Below are 19,840 nucleotides of genomic sequence, written 5' to 3'. Positions count from 1 at the left end.
AGACAAATCTTAAATGCCACAACCCAAACTTCCCTATTGTAAGCATATGTAAAAAATTTCTTACAGATAGAAGAAATGGGTTTAGTTTCTCTCTAATTGGGATAATCTAACCTAAGTCATCTCATCCTAGCAGGCTTTTACACTCTCTCATGTCCTTTGAACAGTTAAGGTGATTCATTCAAATTGCTACCTCCTCCTCTAGTCCTTTATTTCCTTTGCTTTTTCACAAGACATATCTTATTTTGTTGTATAATTCATCCAAATGTTTACTTGCTTGTTTGTTTTCCGTTTCAGTAAGTAGTCTAAATAAGTACATTATGAGAGTAATAAAACTGAAGTTATTTTTAATTTTTTTTTTAGCTTTGCAGCTTTCATGTGCACCACTCTTTTTATTAGTTGGCAATTAAACCTTTTGTGATGTAGAAATAAGAGCAGTTGGATGGGACAAATAAATCATTTTAAGCTATACGTAGCTTCCATATATTAGAATGAGAGCAAGGCTGGCAAATTATCAAGAAAAACAATTATGGTACATAAAAGGCTCTGTCTTGTTCCTTATTTTTTCATCAGGTAGAAAAGAGAAGGTTTAATAAGGGTGTGTAATTGGTTCATTTGTTAAAAGCTTACAATAGCTTTTGTAAGCAATTCAAGCTTTGTGGGGAGAAAAAAAAAAAAAAAAAAAAAAAAAAAACGTCTTGTCAATCTCTTCTTTTGTGTTCCCATCTGCTTTCATTACCCACTTAAAGGTTTTTACTTTCTCTGCTAGGCAAAGTGCCCAGAAGCCAAGGGAGTTAAGGAGGGCTGCTTCTAGGTTAATGTCAACAACAGCTCTGGGAATCAGCAGCTTTTGCTTCTAAGTCTTTGTAATGTACATGTTTAAAATGGCATATGTTGCTATGTTGTCAACTCCATGTCAAAAAGACATGCTTCAAAACAGGTACTGGGACTGAACAGGCTGTTTAAGCAGAAGAATATTTTTCTATTTTCTCTTTTGTCTTTCCATTGTATGTTATAATCAAAGTAAATATGCTTAGTGTCTTGACAGCAATGAGCACTGTTGTGTAAAATATCACCTGTTAGCAATAGGTATATCTATAATACATAGGTATTTGTGACTCATATTGGAAATCTTACTATATATCAAAAGATCAAATAATATTATGAAAGGAATGAAGGACAATGGTACTTCAGGCATCCCCATAATACAGAATTTTCCTTAGGATATTTTCTAAAATCTCCACAATCTTTGAAAGACTGAAAGTAATATTCTTATGTAGCTTTCTGTTACCTTGGAGCATACTTTGTACAATGAGTATATATTTACTATTTTATTTCTCCTTAGATATTTCATTGATCATAACACAGAAGAAGATAGATATTTCACCATTGATGCTAATACTGGAACCATTAAAACTGCCAAGATCTTTGACAGAGAGGAAACACCTTGGTACAACATCACAGTGGCTGCTTCTGAGATAGGTAAATAATATACGTGGCACATAGTATTAAAAAAAATTGAAAGGAAAATATTAATATTTGCTTTTTAGGAACACTATCTTGAAGTCTTAGGTTCTTTTTAGACAAAGCTACTTACTTTTTTTTTTTTTTTTTTTTTCTTTTAACTAACAACAGTAAAGGAGAAATTTCTGTCTGTGTAACTTCCTTAATTCCACAGATCAGCCAAACAAAACCCCACAAGCCTGAGTGAGTCCACCTATGTAAGTTTACCATGGTTTTTTTGTGTGCGATAGAAGGACTTTTTTTTTTTTTTTTTTTTTTTTTTACCAAGGAACAGTGCAGTCATTGCAAGGCCTAAAATACATAGCTTGTCTTATTTGTTTATCTTACTTATATGCATTTTAGGCAACACTGATGTATGGCACAGTCTGAGAAATTAATCCTTTCTTCTCGTAACTATAATTTATGTTTGTCAAATATGCCAGTATTAATTTATTTCCCACAGGTATCTAGTAGTTGCTGATTGTCAGTGTGCTTTTATGGCCTTTAACAGGCAGAGACAAAAAATGCTTCCGACTGCATTCAAAAGGCCTCAAAGTGTGATGAATTTCCACTACATAAAAAAATTATGGACTTTGTCAGAAATATCTGAATAAATATCCCAGATAAATATTTTTACATGATTCAGGGACAGTTCAAAGAAATAAAGATTAACTTTTCCATTACCGAGTCCTTACTTTGACACCAAGTTGTAGAGGAAAAAACAGCCAAGCAAATGAAAAAAAGTCCCACATGGTATCAGTAAACCCAGACATTCTGAGTACTCTTAGTGATACCATTTTTCTATGGAAAGTGATTTTGATCCAAACTACGACCTTTCGTTTATTTTCTTTCCTTTTTTTTTTTTTCTTTTTATTTGGTGTATGCCATTATTGCCAGATGACAGACTACGTTTTTGTTACCTCTAACATGTGCCACTGACATGAGTCCCCTCTGCTTTCCTCTCTTTCATTTCCAGGTTTAAATGAAACCTTTTCTGCCACTATATGGCTAGCATATGTTGCAGAATTAATAGCACCTACATATTTTATAAGGACAACAAATTGATTTTGTTTATTAACCTGCTCTTTCAACTAAGTTGACACTTTCAAGTAAATAAATTTGTATATTAAACAATAAAATCTGGAGTTTTATGGTTAGCTCTTCACAAATGGTATCCACAGCACCTTTCTGTGCTTCACAGTATATTTGTTATTTCAGTGCAGCGCAAAATTTATGTAGCTTAGACCTAATGATAAGAAAGTGAATAATAAGTGTTAGTTTTAAATAAGATTTTAAAGCCACACTGCAACATAAAGGAAAAAAAAAAAAAAAAAAAAAAAAAAAAGAAAAAAGTCACTAGTCTTTTTTGGAAACAATCCAAATATTATTATTTTGCAGAAATTAATCTCAGTTGCATTAAACTGAAATGTAACTTTCTGCACTACTTATTTCACATAGTCTAGTCAGTGGTATTGCATTTACTATGTTGAGAAGATTACAAATAAAAGATAAGTGACTGGATAATAAGGATGAAATATTTTTTTTTCCTAAGAAAGCCAGCTTAGAATTCTCCATTCAAGATGCTACTTACTAAGGGAAAATGTAAGTCTTGTTCTTTCCCTTGCATTGCCTCTCTTGCTTTCAAGTTGGGGATTAGGGAGATAAGTAGATCTGTATTGTTAGCTTGGATAACAATTCAGTTGTGAAAAATATGAGAGAGAACAGAGAGGAGGAAATGGATGGCAGAGAGACTGAAATGCAGCCGAAATGGTAGATAAACTTTCTTTGTGCCTACTTCTTTGCCATTTTCTTATATAAAGTAATTTGAAAATTATAACGCTGACACTGTCTTCTAAATCCATTGTAAAAGCAGTAATTGGATACATGATTGAAGAAGGAACATATTTTGTGCATACAGCATGAAGGCCCAAACTTGTAAGCACTACCTATTACATATCTTCCATCCTTTTATGATATTTATTTTCAGTTCCATCCACAAGGCCTGGCATAAATAAAATTTGGGTTGAAAAATAGATGGAGCACTATGACCAAAATGTGCTTTGTCAGAGAGGCAATCTTCAAGTTTGTCTGATGTACTGGAAGTCATTTATAGCTTTCTGAAACTATTTTTTTAACCAAGAATACTTCAGAATCTGGAAAGCCCAGAAAGATTGTTCTGCCTCAAAAATAAGAGGTGCTCTGCTGAAATAATTTTACTGTTATAGTTAGTTTCTTGAAGTGTTTTCTTGTTTACTTAACACTACACTTCAGTAACAGAATCCTTTTGAATAACCTACTGGATGCTGTGCTTATTTTATGTGAAAGAAATTTAAAATCAACACTATATTTCTAGCCTCAAATTTATGATATCCATGTTTCTTACACTGTTTATGAACTCTCCTCCTTAGAGTTTTGCTTTCTCTGTAGGACTTAGTGAGTCTAATGCACTCTACATTGCTCAAATGTCTTCTGTGAAATTGATATTGGCTCTACCACTTTCCTCTGTGGAAGTAATGTTGGTGTAATGAACAGTGATTTTTCTGTTTGCATAGATGCTGCCTAAAGCACAGCGGAGTTCACTGTTAGGAGAATGGGACAGTCCTTTATTTTCTTTGACATGCATTGTTCTTCCGCAGCAGCATGTGGTGAATGAAAACTGAGATTTTGGTGTCCAGAGCACACTGTCAATGTAATTTCTTTGATTGTTTCAGTACAAATACTTCCTGAAATCTCCTTGTGGCATTAAGGGACAAGGAAGATGGTAAAACAATTCTGTATTTTATACTGAAGTGTCTACTAACTGTGTTTGGAGTGAGGGAAAGGACTAAAAGTTGTTGGCAATAGATTTAAAAATATGATTTCACTTAAAACTAGTCATGTCTCAATAACTAATTTAGAGGAAAGAAATATCACCTTAATGAATAGTTGTTCCTTTGACAGTGGAATGAGGTAAGGAGTTTTAAGGAGTAGTTTGTGGTATGTCAACTAAAAGTCAGTATAATGACAGCACACACAAAATAGGCAACAAGTGATTAAGTGAGATTACTAGTAACATACTAAATATTAAGGAAGATTGAGATAAATTCACACAAGAACAAGGCATGTGGAAGTGTGTCACAGATAATGAGCAGTGAGTTGTACTGAAAACTGTCTGAAATGGAGAGCTGAAAGGGTTATGATGAGCAGCCTGAAGTGCAGGCAGAGGCTAGTCATTAGTGGAGTACCACAGGGGCCAATAATGGATGCAGTACTGTTTAATCTCTTCATTAATTACCTGGTTATGTGACAGAGTGCACTCAGCAGGTGTGCAAATGACACAAAGCTGGAGTAATGGAAGGTTGTGCTGCTATCCGGAAGGATCTCAGCAGTCTGGAGAAATGAATGAACAGGAGCTTTATGAATTTGAATAAAGGGAGATGTAGAATTCAGCACCTCGAGTGGAGTAACCCTATGCACCAGTGCATATGGAAGGCCATCTCTCCGGAGAGCAACTTTTTCAAAAAAATGCCTGGCTGAGTATCCTGGTGGACAACAAGTTGAACATGATTCAGCAGTGCTTTCTTGAGGCGAAGGCAGTCAACAACATCATGCTCTGCATGTGTAAGAGTGTTGCCAGCAGGTCAAGGGAAGTAATCCATCTGCTCTGCTCAGTTGGGTAAGACTACTTCTGGAGTGCTGGATTCAAGTCTAGGCCCACCTGGACAAAAGAGACATGGAGCAAATGGAACAAGTCTAATGAAGGGGCATGAAATCATTAAGGGACTGGAGTACTAGTCATACAACAAAAGGCTGAAAGAATTGTTTTTTTTCAGCCTGGAGAATGTTCAGGGTGTTCTAACTAGTATGTTTAAACACCTGATGGGGGAATTAAAGAAGGTGAGTAAAAACTCATCTCTGATGTACCAAGTGAAATGTCAAAGCAAAGGGCAAAAACTGAAATAAAGGAAATTCCACTCAATAATATTAATAATAATATTTACTGAGAGATATGTCAAACAAGTGAACAAGTTGCCAAGTGAGATTGTGGATTCTGTGTTCTTGGAGATACTCAAAAAACAGCTGGATATGTTCATGAGCAATGCACATTGGTTGACTCTGCCTTCTGCAGGGAAGTAGGGTGAGCTGATCTCCAGAGGCACCTTTCAACACCAGTCGTTCTATGATTCTATGAGAACTGCATGTAGAATGAGTAGATGAAAAAGAACAACCACTCAGCAAGACTGCAGATGACACTAAGCCAAGTAGTGCTGTTGATATAATAGAAGGAAGGGATGCCATCAGCAGGCATCTAGACAAGCTTGAGCAGTGGGCCTCTGTGAGATGAGAGCAGACTGGGAGAAGAACTTATTGGGAGCAGCTCTGGAGGGAAGGACTTAGAGGTTCTGTTGAACAAAAAGCTAGACGTGAGCCAATAGCGTGTGCACTTGCAGCCTGGAAAGCCAACTGTATCCTGGGTTGTGTCAAAAGATATGTGGCCAGCAGGGAGAGGGAGGTGATTATTCCCTCTACTCTGCCCTCATGAGGTCCCATATGTAGTATTGCATCCAGGCCTGGCGTCCCCAACACAAAGACATGGAGTGTTGGAGTGGATCCAGAAGAGAGCACAAATATAATCAGAGGGCTGGAACATCTCTCCTATGAACAAAGGTTGGGGGAGTTGGACTTGTTCAGACTGGAGAAGAGAAGGCCGTACGATACCTGAACAGAGTTTGTAAACAGGAGAGAAAACAACTTTTTTACATGGTCTGACAGTGATAGGACAAGGGGGAATGGCTTTGAACTAAATGAAGGGAGATTTAGGTCAGATATTGTAAAGAAATTATTTTCTCAGAAAGTGATGAGCCACTAGAAAAAGTTACCCAGAGAAGTTGTGGATGTCCCATCCCTAGAGGCATTTGAGCCCAAACTGGATGGGGCTGTGATCTAGTGGAAAGCTTCCCTGCCTATGACAAAGTGATTGGAACTAGATCTTCAAACCAATCTATGTTTCTGAGATTCCCTGACTTCAAAATACTGATGCATCCCAAAATAAAATTATTGTAAAAACAGTTGTGAGCATTTCAGTTAAGGTTGTACTCTAGGAAATAGTACTGACATTAAAAGCAACAGCAAAGTCCCAAATCACAACCACTTCCAAGGCGAAGTATACATGTACTTCAAATTTTGTTTTCAAATCAGCGATGCGAACAGAACAAATAGTAATATTCTTGAAGACTTAGTGCCCAAGAAGAACACCTAATAGCTGTGGGAACAAAAACTGACAGTTGAAGGAATCATAAAATGTCTTGATTTGAGAAAGAAATCAAGAATATCTTTCAGTATAAATTTCTACTTGGAAATACTGCAAGATAGACTGCATCAGGAAGATCCTTTTAGGTGTTAATTCTAACAGCTAAAGTAAGCATGTCCAATATCTTATGTAGGCAAAAACAGCTTCTAGATCTTGCATTCACATGATTTTAACAGTCATATGGAGAATGAGAATGGAAGATGAAGGACAAGTGTAAAACAAAAAGAATACATCTGTTAATGTGATTTAAAGGTGCATGGATTTATATTACAAGAAGTAAAGCCAAAAGCCTACTTTTTTTTTTTTTTTTTTTTTTTTTTTTTTTTTCTCTGTTTTGAAACACATGAAAACAACATATGCTTTGCCTGAAGGAAATGAGTCTATGGAGTAATATCTTCCTGGCACACAGCACTGAGAGAATTAGAAAAGAGCAAGAACTGATGACATTTTATTTTCTCACTTTGCCATTTTCCCATAACCAAGAATAATTTTAATACTTTGGGTAAAAAAAAAAAAAAAAAAATTAAAAAAATAAAATAAAATAAATTGAATCCTTTTCAAGGTCTAACAGAAAGTAATATAAATCAGAGTGAAATGCTGTTACAGTGCTGTAATCTCCTAACCTTCTATCTCTGGTGGACAGCAGAACGATTCTTTTTAATACCAGTGAGTTTCTTGCTAGCTTTGTGTCGTTGTGTTTCTTCAAAATGAATTTTTCCTTACAATGAATACAGAATTTTTTAGAGTGAATTTTGGTCCGTACTTTATTCTTGACTTTTTTTTTTTTTTTTTTGGCAATGTGAAGTGTGTATAAATATATTATTGATAAGTATAAATAATAGAAAGATGGATTTTATTCTCCTCTGTTTCTCTGGGGAAAGGTATAACTGGAATATTCATACCATGACATCTGAATATGGTATAGTGTATGGCTCTTCCTAACCTCCCTTGTTGTTCCACTTGGGTTTGCATTTAACAGTTCACTTTCTCATGAAAAGAATGTATTTCATTTGACATCAGTAAAGACAAAATTTCCTTACATATTATTTTGCTGCATTTGTGATTATAGATATTTTACAGAGTAAGATCTTATAGTGCTACCTTGAGGCCAGCACCTCCCACAAATTCCTCCTGAATCAAGAAAATATCACACTCATTCTTTGTTTTTACTTCACTTCCATTCTGCCAGCTAGTTCAGTTAGAGAAAGAGTTGTGGTACTGATAGCAATAACATTTTTTATTTTTCCAAGAAACAGAATCTGCCACAAAACGTTTCTTACTTTTCCCCGAAATGAAAACCAGATTAAAACAGATTTTTAAAAATACAAGATCTGTGTTTGAAGACTATTTTGCAGATGGAGTAGTGACAAACTGAGTATCTGTCATCTTTTTAATGGCAAGATCTAGACACGATACTAGGGCTTTGTCCACACTCTCCACTGACACAGTTTATTTCCAGTCTTGGTAAGCCACCTGTCAATGGACCATGTAATTATTATAATCTTTTCTGTAGCAGAATCTGCCATTGCATTCTTATGCAATAAGTAAAGCTGACACAAAACTCTTTATAAAAAACATTGTCTTGAGGCAGCTAGTTCTCCATCCTGTTCAAGAACTGATTCCTCTAATGCCAAGATCAATGTTTATTTCCCTGTTTATCTTGGTTTAGTCATTGTATCTTAGGCAAGATGGATTTTATTCTCCTCTGCTTCTTAGGGGAAAGGTATAACTGCGATATTCATATCATGTCATCTGAATATGGTATAGGGTATGGCTCTTCCTAACCTCCCTTGTTGTTCCCCTTGGGTTTGCATTTAACAGTTCATTTACCTGCTTCCCAGGACTAAGATAAATGTGGTGCTCCTGGTAATGGTAGCTACCAAGGGGGTCTCTGAAGAAGAGACAGTCTTTGGGATCACATGACATTTTCCCCTTCAGGGCTTTGCAAAGCAGTACCAGAATCCCGAAATGGACCCACTACTGGCCACAGAACCAGTGCAGTTTGTGGTGCCCTGATCTACTCAGTAGGTAAGCATTAGCATTGTCAATGAGCTGCAGAATTTTGCTTGCATTAAGGCAGAGGGATTAGCCAGATTGAGAGTAGTGAATGTTTAAGTCTGCTGCAGTGCTATTATTACAGATATTGCTTCTTTTACTACTACTACTGCTGCCACCACCCTGATTTAAACTCTTTTTTTTTTTTTTAAATATTCCTCTCACTTACATATAAAGCATCCTTTTATTATTTTACTTCTGCTTCTGTGATATGTTTCATCCAGTCTAGATCTATATTCTGTCAGAACTATTCAGTATTTGTAGGTAAGATTTGCACCTTCTACTTCTCTTTGAAAAGTACCAGAAAAAATAGATGTTTGAACTTCCCAAATGTTCATTTGCATCATAAGGTCTTGAAAAGTTGTCAAAATGAGAAATAAAATGTTTTTGTTGTGATAAGAGTGATATATAATACTAATCATGAAAAAGCATAGACACTCATTATAAACCTAAGTTAGGTGAAAATCATTGTGCTACATTATGAGAAGGTGGATTTTTTTTTTTTTTATTTATTATTATTATTATTATTTTCAAAGTTCTTCACTCTGTTAATATAGTTCAGGCTTATTCTATGTTCAATTATTCACTCAACTTTCATAATAAGTGCTAAACTATACCACTGTAACTTTACACACACACACATACACACCATAGTAAATAAAAACACAAGATTATTGACATCAGAACTGTTAATGTCACTTAAATTGAATTTATCTTCATAAAAATAAGATTTCTTCTTGAACAGGGTTTTTTAAGTTTCCCTACACAAATTAATTGGGGAGAAGATTTAGGTTTCCAGATTGGCTGTTGATAAGGAAATCTACAACTTCAGGGAGGACTGCCTGGCCGCAGCACTGATACTCAATGAAACTGACTGCTTTACAAATGTTTACTATTCTGGCAGAATAACTGCTTATACTAGGAAAAATCTCAAGCTTATGAAAGCAAGCTCTTAATGTAGGTGAATCAGAACAATATTTCTGCTTCAGTTATCCCTTAAAACAGTGAGCATTCACGTTGAAAAAGCTTCTCTTGAGGCATAATGCTAATAGGATACAGAATGTATCTGGTTGCTTTATAATGCACAGGACTGAAGTATACGTCAGCACTGATGATCTCAAAACTGGAAATCTGCCAAATTACTGCAATGCATTTGACTAATTAATATAAAAGGGATCAGTTATCAGAGTGTTTTGGGGATTGCAGGTGAGCTGCACATCTGTAAAAGACTGTAGTTTATGTTTATTTTGTAATAAGACAAATGTTTTGTAATAATACAAACCAAAGTACAAACTACTTATAAGGACCTTGTTAATTTGTTCTTATTCCCTCCCTCCCTTATAAGCTGTGTTTCCATCTTGCATACACACTGATGTAATATACACAATCTGACAAACTTCAAGACCATTTTGTAAAGTGGTGTTAATACTTTCTATATTAGCATTTTATAATAAGAAGGCTGTCAGTATGGAAATTTGCCTGCAATGGTCAAAGATCCTATAAGGTAACTGCTTCCAGAAAGATACCAGTAATTCCCTGTACTCTTGAACTGGTAAGATAAGTAGGAAATCCTTGTGCTGCATAACAGCTGCCATAAATAAACAAACAAACAAACAGAGCCAAAAAACCACACCAAAGTCTCTCTGAATCTCTGTGAAATCTCAGTGAAAGTAATGCAAGACCAACAGACTGGAAGAAAGATGCATTGGGAAGTAGTGACAGATATAAAGGAGGACACAATTCAGGATTGGAAAAGGGTTCTGATCTACTGTATTGAAACAAAAGAATTTACCTGTCTGTAATCAGGCAGACACACACTGGACTAAAACATTTGATTTTCTTTTCTCAGTAAATATTCCAAACATGCCAGATCAACAGAACAATTCTCTGTCTCTGTTACCTTTTGCCCCATGCTTTTCCTGATTGCTTTCTCCCTTTCCCTTAGATGTATTATGCCCTCTTCTAGCTTTGAAGATGGCACTGCTTTGAACTGAGGACTAGACCATTGACCTGCAGAGGTCCCTTTCAGCTAAGATTTTGTGATTACCTAGTTGTCACAAATCCTTCTGTCTTTTGGCAAAATCTTCAGGCTTTTTTCTAACATTAAAATCTCCATCGCTGTATCTTATGAAACCACTCCCAAATGGATTCTTCCTTAACCCTTTACTATAATATCTGCCTTTGATCTGTGTACTATTCTTTTGTGTGCTTTCCTTTATCTACTTTGTATCTTTCCTGTAATTTATAACTCTTTGTAATTCATATGCCTGAAATTATTCTAGAGAAGAGGAGGCACAGGAAAGACCTTGTAGCTCCCCACAACTACCTGAAAGGTAGCACATTTGAGATCAACCGTTTATCTCAGTTATCAGTGAGAGGATGAGTGGGAATGACATTAAGTTGCACCAGGGGAGATTCAGGTTGTATATTAGGAAAAAATTTATTCTTGGAAAGTGATAATACATTGGAAAAGACAGCTCAGGGAGGTGGTGAAGCCTCCATCAATGGAGGTTCTCAAGAGATCTAGTATTTGGGGACGTGGGTTACTGGGAGTGGTGGTAATGGGTTAACAGTCAGACTACATGATTCTAGAGTTTTTTTTCCAACCTTAATGATTCTTTGATTCTATGATTTTATACCTCACAGAATGTGAGTTAGAGCATTCTAGGCTCAAGAACAAGGATATTTTCATAACCTACAGATATAGAGATCCTACTACAGGATTTTTGTAATTTGTTTGTCTGTTTGCATTGACAGAACAAGCTACCTTAAATATTTTGTAAATTATATCTTAGTGAGCATTAAGAACTATTCCATCTTTATTGCTTTGTACTGTGCTATTCTGCACAATCTTAAAGTCTACCACCAAGTTAATTCTCAAAGTGCAAATGGAGTTCTGGAGTGAAGGCTGTTTTTCTTTCTCTCATAATTTGAGGTGGATGGTTTCTTTCATCCAGATGCATAGCAAACAGCCAACAGTTCTTCACTTTCCTTTTGTATATTCACAGCATTCATACACTCCTCTAGAATACTTAACTAGTCTACTTAAGTACTGTATTTTATACATATTCCTAAGTTTACGACTGAACATTCACAGCAAGAAAATGGAATTTGTAGCTCTTCTAAATGTATTCTTCTAACTTTTAATACTAATGTTAATTGGGAATGACAATGAGCTTCCTATCTTATCTAAATTAAGTCTTCCTTTTCTGTTTATCATTTTGATTTCCCTCCTATTCCCTTTTCATGGGGGTGGATGACTAATTTCCAAAAGTGAATGAAAATCATCATGCAAACAGTCATATTAATCAAAAAGAGAATATGAAAAAATCTGAAAAAAAAAAAACCAACAAAACAACAACTTTCAAACCCCAGGCTCTTTGACTAATATCCCAGATGAAAACACAGAAGGATATATCTCTCACTTTGTCAAAATAAACTCCAGTGTTCTCAAATATTCTTTCAGCAGGAGGCTACATTACTGGTGGTTTTGAATCTAAATGTCTAAGCTAATGAATGATTTTTAGGATTCAGAGCAAATGCCCTCAAAGGCATGAAAAATCTGAGGCATTTTACAAATGACCCTTTTTTTCATGGAAACATAATGTGGATAAATACAGATAGAAATAACCAGGACAGGTGAACTTTAGATCCTTAATGTTTCTGCTTCCTTTTCCTTCACATGAACACACACAGTTAAAAATAAAACATGCACATAAAAATAAACAAATAAATAAATAAACCTGTAAGACTCCATTCTTCTACTTTGTTGCGTGTGAATGATTGCCTTTGCTTTTTTCTACTGGTAGTTTAATTTCACTGGTGAAAAACAAAATTAAGTTTGTTTTCTACAAGATGGATACTTACACAGACTTTGGAAGATATATTGCCCCTAATTTTAAAATGTTCTCAATATATAATTCTTCTAATCAAATATAAATGTCTTGGTACATAGTAGTAAGAACAAAAGAATGATGGATTAAGACTAGTATTTTTTTCCCCTCCTTAACACAGAAAGTGTATTCTAATTGAAAAAAAAAAAAAAAAAAAAAAAAAAAAGTGCTTTTTGCAAGTGTTCTCTTTTTGAAGATGAGCTCTCAAACAACTATAGATCATATACTAAGACACTATCATTTAAACATTTTCTAATCATTGTCACTGATGCTGGACTTTCACAAAAAAACACAAGTCTCATTGACTGCTTTGTGTTACAACATGATAACTTGTGAGAATGTTTGCATCAGCCTTGGGAATGGTTTGTATATACCTGTGTGCTTCTGTTTCTGTATTATTTCTGAACTTCACATACATAACTCTGAAAGTAATGCCTCCTATTTATTTCCATGAAGAGTACAACTGCTGTAAAGAGTGCAATAACACTTTGATAGAGCAAATTCTCAGCTACAAACCACTATTTTCAACAGTCACCACCATTAGCTGTGCCTTTTTGCCAGCAATGAACAAAAGACTGCTTGCCACATTCATACAGATCTGCACCAGCAGGGGTGGCACACTGTTTCCCAGCTGATATGCCCACTTTGTGATAGGACAGCCCAGCCAAGACTGACAATGTTTTCCATGGTCTTCAAACTGTTATGGGGCCTGGTGTTATCATGTTGCAAGAGAAGAGTTGTTTTCCTCTTGTCCTGACTCTGGAATTTTTTTACATAGTGATCAGAGTTGATCATTTGTCTGCTTTCCAAATAATCCAGAAGGATCACTGCTTTCTATCCAAAAGAACAGTGCGCATCACTTTACCTGCTGGTGGCAGCATTTTGAAATTCTTTGATGGGAAATTCATGTCACCACTCCATGCACTGCCATTTTGACTCTGGCGGTGACGTCATGTCTCATCACTGGTAATGATGTGATCCACTATACAGTCACCTTTCATTTTTACTGTTAAATAGATCCTGACAGTCTTGCATACAGTGTTCTTTTTGGTCCTGTGTGAGCATTCATGGGATGCACTTGACACAAACACTGCAATATTCTAATGTTATCACCATCATTTCCATGCATTGAAACCAATGTTCAGCTCCATACACAATTCCCTAATTGTAATCCACTGACGTGCATGGATGAGCTGATGGGAACACTGTTCGTTTCATGGTATGACAGCTGTGCATGGCCATCTGGAATGTGTCCTCTATTTCACGTTGCTGAAACCCACTGCCTCACTTTTCTCACATGCACTGTTTGGTCTACAGAAACATGTATCAATGAATATCAGTGGCTGCAATTATTTCTGCATGGAGGAATTCAGTGGTACATTCTTGCTTCATCCATACTTGCATGTCTGATGCCATTCTGTCAGACTGCCCCCTACAGTACTATCATCTGCCACATGGCAACAAAATGTAATGGAATATTGGTGGGAAGGTTCTGCCTCTGCTGCCACACCGCCAACATCCACCTCTGATGTCCTGGACCAACATCATAAAATAGGCAGCACTTATGGAGCTGTCTTCCTAGTTCCTAAACTCATTGAGGGACTGAGAAAAATATATAAGGTCTTAATGTGATGACACTTGGATGTTAATTGAAAAATAATCAGTCATTTCTTGCATAGAGTTTGACAGCATGCATTAGCACCAACAGCCTTCTCCTACTTCGTTTTCAGAGTATCTTGTATTTTTATTGCTACAACGCAACTGTAACTTAAGACTTACACTATGCTTTCTACCCTGTTTTTTTTTCAAAACAGTTAATGAAGCTCAGTAAATGTCATCTTTTATGATCTTACTGCCTTAAGTTTTGCAACTGTATCTAGTTCTCATCCAGTTGCTGTCTTGAGAAATCATGTTTTAATTGAGGATGTCACTGAATATTGAATATTACATATATAAAACAATTTGATTCATTTTTGTAAAATAACATCTACATAATGTTCAAAATTGCATAATATTGCATATATTGCTGCATAATATTTAAAATTATATATATTATGCAATTAATCATATGAATATTGAATATAAATAAATACCCTCTGTGTGTTTTTCAGACAATCCTGGGCTAGTGAGCCATGTTCCAGTTGGCATTAGAATCCTGGATGTTAATGACAACCCTCCAGAGCTCGCCAGAGAGTATGACATAGTGGTCTGTGAGAATGCAAAGCCTGGTCAGGTAACTCTCAGTTATCTTTTTCTCCCTGAGAATGAAGAATTACTTTATTTGTTAAGGCTACATGTGTTAAAAGTTTATTCTGGTCACATGCCATATTTCCTTCTGATTTCATTTTCATATTTCACATTTGACCCAAATTTTTAAATGTGTTAGTCTGTATTTTAACTGTGTTAGACTAAAGGGAGAAGATTGGAAATGAATTCAAGGTATTTTTCTTGTTATTTCAAGAAAATACATTACAAAAACCTTAATCCTGTCAGATGGAATTTGGAAAGCCACTATCCTGTAACAAATGGATGAAGCAGATTTAACAGCTTTCACTAAGTGCCATGTGGGAGAAAGGTTTCAAATATAACTCAGTGGAATGACTAACATGACTGCTGTCCTCGCTTTTTGCATGTTTGATTGCTCAGAAGTATTCAGATGGAAAGTCAAATGAGGGTGAACCTGTCTATGAAATATCTTTAAAGAACACATGCTGAACAGCTCTTCCAAAACTATGAGCAGAGGGAAGGTTGCAACTCAGACTGAAAAACAATTACTTTCCAGCTACTGCTCCATGGTTGATGGATTTCACTGTGGCCCATGGTTTGACAACTTTACCAAGTTTGTTTGTTTACAGAAGTATCTTTTTTGCATAGAGAGTTGATACACAGATCTTCATAGCAGTAATGCATTATTACACAGGTTATAGATTGGAATGGTGAGCTTGCGTCATACACATATGAGACATACTCTGATTTTTATATTCAGTATACAACTAGACCAGAAGAGATTTTGATGTCCTTGGGATATTAAAAAAACAACAACAACAAAATGCAAAAAAAAACCAACAAAAAATACAAAAGTACTTGGCTCATGTTCAGAAGATTTTACTCTCTGTTCTAAGGGAAAAAAGTCAATGGATGACTGTATGGGAAACTGATAATCACAGCCTGAACCTCTGATTAATCAGCTGAGGTGAGTATCAGGTCAGCTGTGGGAGCACAGGTGAGAGTAATTTAGCTGTGCTCGCAGAAGGGGTGGAGCTTGACTCCACCTCCTCTAGAGCTCATTTAAGGGCTGACCACTACTAAGGCAGCATCTCTTGGAGATTGCTCCTTGGTGGAGATTGCCTCAGTGTTTCCCAGCAGACTGAAGTCTTCCATATGGGTGAATTTTTCTTGTAAATAACCTTTTGGATATTTACTACCATCCTTACATTATTGTCACTGTACAATGGCAAATAGTAAAGAAGAACAATTAAATGAAGATTACAGAATAAGACAACTTTCTGTGTGCTAGAAAATGTGTTGAGATGAATGGTTTTAAATTGCTACAAAGGCAGTATTTATTCTGAATTATCCATCATCTGGTAAGAATGAATAATACAAAATATCACTAATGAACAAATTCTATCAGACATTGCCAGACACAGCTACTTGTCTGATGCTTGAAGTTGGGCTGCAGCTCTGCCCTGTCCTGTATGAGTCCTTGTTTCCTTCTTCAGGAATTCTAAGGAGACAAGCTGCCATTAAGGACATTTGTGCTAGCACATTTATTTTGAATTTATTATGTGCAAAATAAACTGATTATTTGTAATTGCCAGACTTTTTGTGTTTGCATGTTTATTTTAAAGAGAGGTATCTACAGAGAGATATCAGAGACAGAATTGGTCTCCTGGTTTTTTTTTGTTTGTTTGTTTGATTGTTTGTTTTTTTCCTCTCTGAGGCGCTATTTATTTATTTTCCAAAATAATAACAGCATTATAATGTTATAATATTAATAATTTAAGAAAATGTACTTCAGTGGACCCCCCCAAAAAGCATCTCAAAAATGTTTTTGAGAAGATGGTAACTTCCACAGTGAAGTGATAGGTTTTTTCTTCATTAATAGTCACTTATTGAGAAAGTAAATTCTGTATCTTCCACAGCTTCCAGATGAAGCCTAATAGATATTACATATTAATGTAAATGAAGCAGTCATGATTTGATCTTAGATGAAGTATGGAGTTGGAGAACCCTGAGTCCTAGAAATATACTCATTTTCTGTATAGTTGTGGATGTAGCCAATGGAGGAAAATGAAATTTTTGAATCTTCCATGAATTACCTTTATAGAAGAAATCTTCCTTTGCTTAAAACAGGGCTCGTTTTATTAATTTTCAGAAAATGAGAGCAAAGAGTGGTTTTTAAAAAGTTCAAGTGTTTTGTTATGGAATTTGCAGGAGTGAAATGTTGACAGTTTTCTGAATGTTTCCAAGTTCAGTGCTTGTCCTGACAGAGTACGAGGTTGTTAAAATGTCTCATAGATTGTGTGCCCCCAGTGGCGCAGTGGTTTAAGCTGCTGCCTGCGGCACTGGAGGGCCCGGGTTCGAATCCCCCCCCTGTGGCGCAGGGGTAGAAGTGCCGCTTCGCTACACAGGGGGCTCGAAACCCGGGAGTTGGACTCGATGATCTCTAAGGTCCCTTCCAACTCGCACGATACTATGATACTATGATCTACTAGTCATATTGATGACAAAAAAATAACATTATTTCTGGGTGTTTTTTAAAGGAATAATAGAAAAAATTAGGGTAGTAATGAAATGTAATTTCCTTGACACTATCACTATCACACATACGCAACATTTTTCAGGATCAGTGTGTATAAACATTGTGCTGCTAAGAAGAGCTACCTTATCCTGGACACTGTTATTTCTGATAGTCAAGGAACTGAACCGTAGCTGGCAAGACACACCGCTGCTGTAAATTGACCATATGTATATTTACTTGTTTATTGATTCAGTTCTGAAAAGCATCTGAGCTGGACCAAATAGATGCTTCTCAGTTCTCCTTCTCAGTTAGTTCTCCTTCATTACTGAAATTCGTTTTCTGGACAACTCTTACCTTTAAAAAAATAGCACAACCTTTCCATTTAATCTCTTCAGTGCTATCACAGAGGATTACAGAAGTTGACTTTCTCTGTCCACATTTTTATTTTAATCAGCAGCTCTGATGAGGTTCATATTAACATCTGTCGGTAGACTAATAATTAGTTGGCCTATTAATTAGAAAAGGGCTAGGTGTACATTTGGATGTCAAATAGATGCACATTTTTGTTCTTCACCTCTAAAAGACTGTCTTCAAAATCCTTTCCTTGGAAAACAAGAGCCTATTCTGAAAGAGCATGGCCCTTTTTCTTTCACGAATCATTCTGATGCTCTTTTGACCTGTTCCATTACACACGCGGTGTCCATTTTCCACTTGGAAAAGCATGGTTTCTGTACCATTTGATGCTGTGCTTTTTACATAAGTTGGTGCATTCAGGGGATAGTCAGATTTCCACACATAAGAAAGTAGGTAGAATATTGAGTTTTAGTGTACTTTATTCATTAATTTTAGTCTAGCGGTTGTGAGGTCTTGATCAAAAGTATCTTTGTTGCAAAACGGCATACTCTTGAAGCCAGGTTCTGCAAACTATCATAGAACATTTTATTTAAGAGAGGACAGCAGAACAAAAGTTCATATACTAGGCCATCAAATAAGATCTGAAAGCACATGGCTAAGTGACATATCTTTAACTGATGATTACTTATGAGCACGTAGGATATCTGAGCAGTATTTAACAATTCACATTTTTTAAGGTCTGGTCTGAGTTTATTGCAGCTGTGAATTGCATTTAACTGTGTTTTTGGTATTTGAGTAATAATGGAAACTGATTGTCTTGAAAATATACTTACATTAACTCCTGTTTTTGTCTTGCTTTGCTCATAACTGTTGAACATTATTAACCTAAGATATGTATCTAGGATAAATAAATGTCTGTTTTTACTTGGCAATTATTTCAATTTCATATGCATATTTTCAACATTCAGTAGAAAACAACTAGCTTTTATTAAACATTTTCATCTGTATTGTTATGTCTTTGGCAAACTTCATGATTATAGACATTTCAATTTGATCCTTTTCTGCTGCAGGTCAGTAAAGAAGCACAATGAGAAAATATTCTCTGCAGTTATCAGCAGTATTGTTAATTGTTTAAAGCTAGCATAGTCTGTAGAATACGCTATCTTGTATACATTTAGCAGAATAATTATTGTAGTCTGTTGGCTTTAAAATGTATTTGTTTTACTTCTTCTACATGAGTGAAGGTAGAGAACTGTGTGCTGCCTTTTCATTTCAAAATAGATCAACCCTCTGGAGCCCACACTGTTTATGCTTCAGGTTCAGTCCAGACAGACTGCAGCTGAACACTGAACAGAAAAATTCTCATGAAAAGAGCCCTTCTCCCTCCCCCTTTTACATTTCCCTCAGGATATCTATCAGCTCCGTGCAGCACTCTATGTGGGCTTCACTGGATATATCACAAGAACAACTTTTATTAAATTCTACTTTATCACTTGAGCTTCCAGGCCCAGCATGAAAATGAAAGCAGAGTTAGAAATATTGCTTGGTCACAGATTCCAAAAGCTTAGCTCAGTTTTAGTTGAAAATAAATTTTAAAAATCATCAGGGCTTTTGAAGGTAAAGGTCTTACCTTTCAAAAATACCTTGCCTGTACATAGTTGCTACATCTAATTCTGATCCAAACTATACCCAGGAGTGGCAGCTGATTTTTTTATTTTCTGTTATCTGACAATTTTAAAACTGATTCTTATCCAGAATTTTAAACAGAGCTCACCATTTTCCTTTAAATATTCTTTTTCCTAACCAGCACTGAAGTACATCTCATTGTTAGGATGTCAAGCAAGATGGTGCACTGGACAGACCATTCAGGTTCAGCCTGAGTTTAGGCTTTATAGAAATGAAAGCCAAGGCAAAAGTGTAAATCTGAAGGTATTCTGAAGGAAGTAACACAGATGATGAAAATCTCCATACCAGGGTTTTTGCCTGTACCATACCTGAATGTTG

The 19,840-nt window shown here is 35.8% G+C and overlaps 1 protein-coding gene across 9 annotated transcripts in view; it reads left to right on the top strand.

The window, feature by feature from the left end:
* The window catches only part of CDH18 (cadherin 18), a 458,142-nt gene that overhangs the window by 417,217 nt on the left and 21,085 nt on the right, over positions 1-19,840 (top strand). For 5 of the 9 annotated variants that reach the window (XM_072327840.1, XM_072327841.1, XM_072327839.1 and 2 more), the window contains exons 9-10: positions 1,343-1,479; positions 14,850-14,971. In XM_072327840.1, coding sequence (XP_072183941.1) covers positions 1,343-1,479; positions 14,850-14,971 — 259 coding nt within the window. Of the gene's footprint in view, positions 1-1,342; positions 1,480-8,728; positions 8,819-14,849; positions 14,972-19,840 lie in introns of all 9 variants that reach the window. The other 4 variants (XM_072327833.1, XM_072327836.1, XM_072327832.1 and 1 more) reach the window with 1 other exon arrangement.

Source organism: Excalfactoria chinensis, chromosome 2 (genome assembly GCF_039878825.1).
Source record: "Excalfactoria chinensis isolate bCotChi1 chromosome 2, bCotChi1.hap2, whole genome shotgun sequence".
Lineage (NCBI taxonomy): Eukaryota > Metazoa > Chordata > Aves > Galliformes > Phasianidae > Excalfactoria > Excalfactoria chinensis.
The sequence above is the reverse complement of the archived record's forward strand: the minus strand, read 5'-3'. Positions and strand labels throughout refer to the sequence as shown.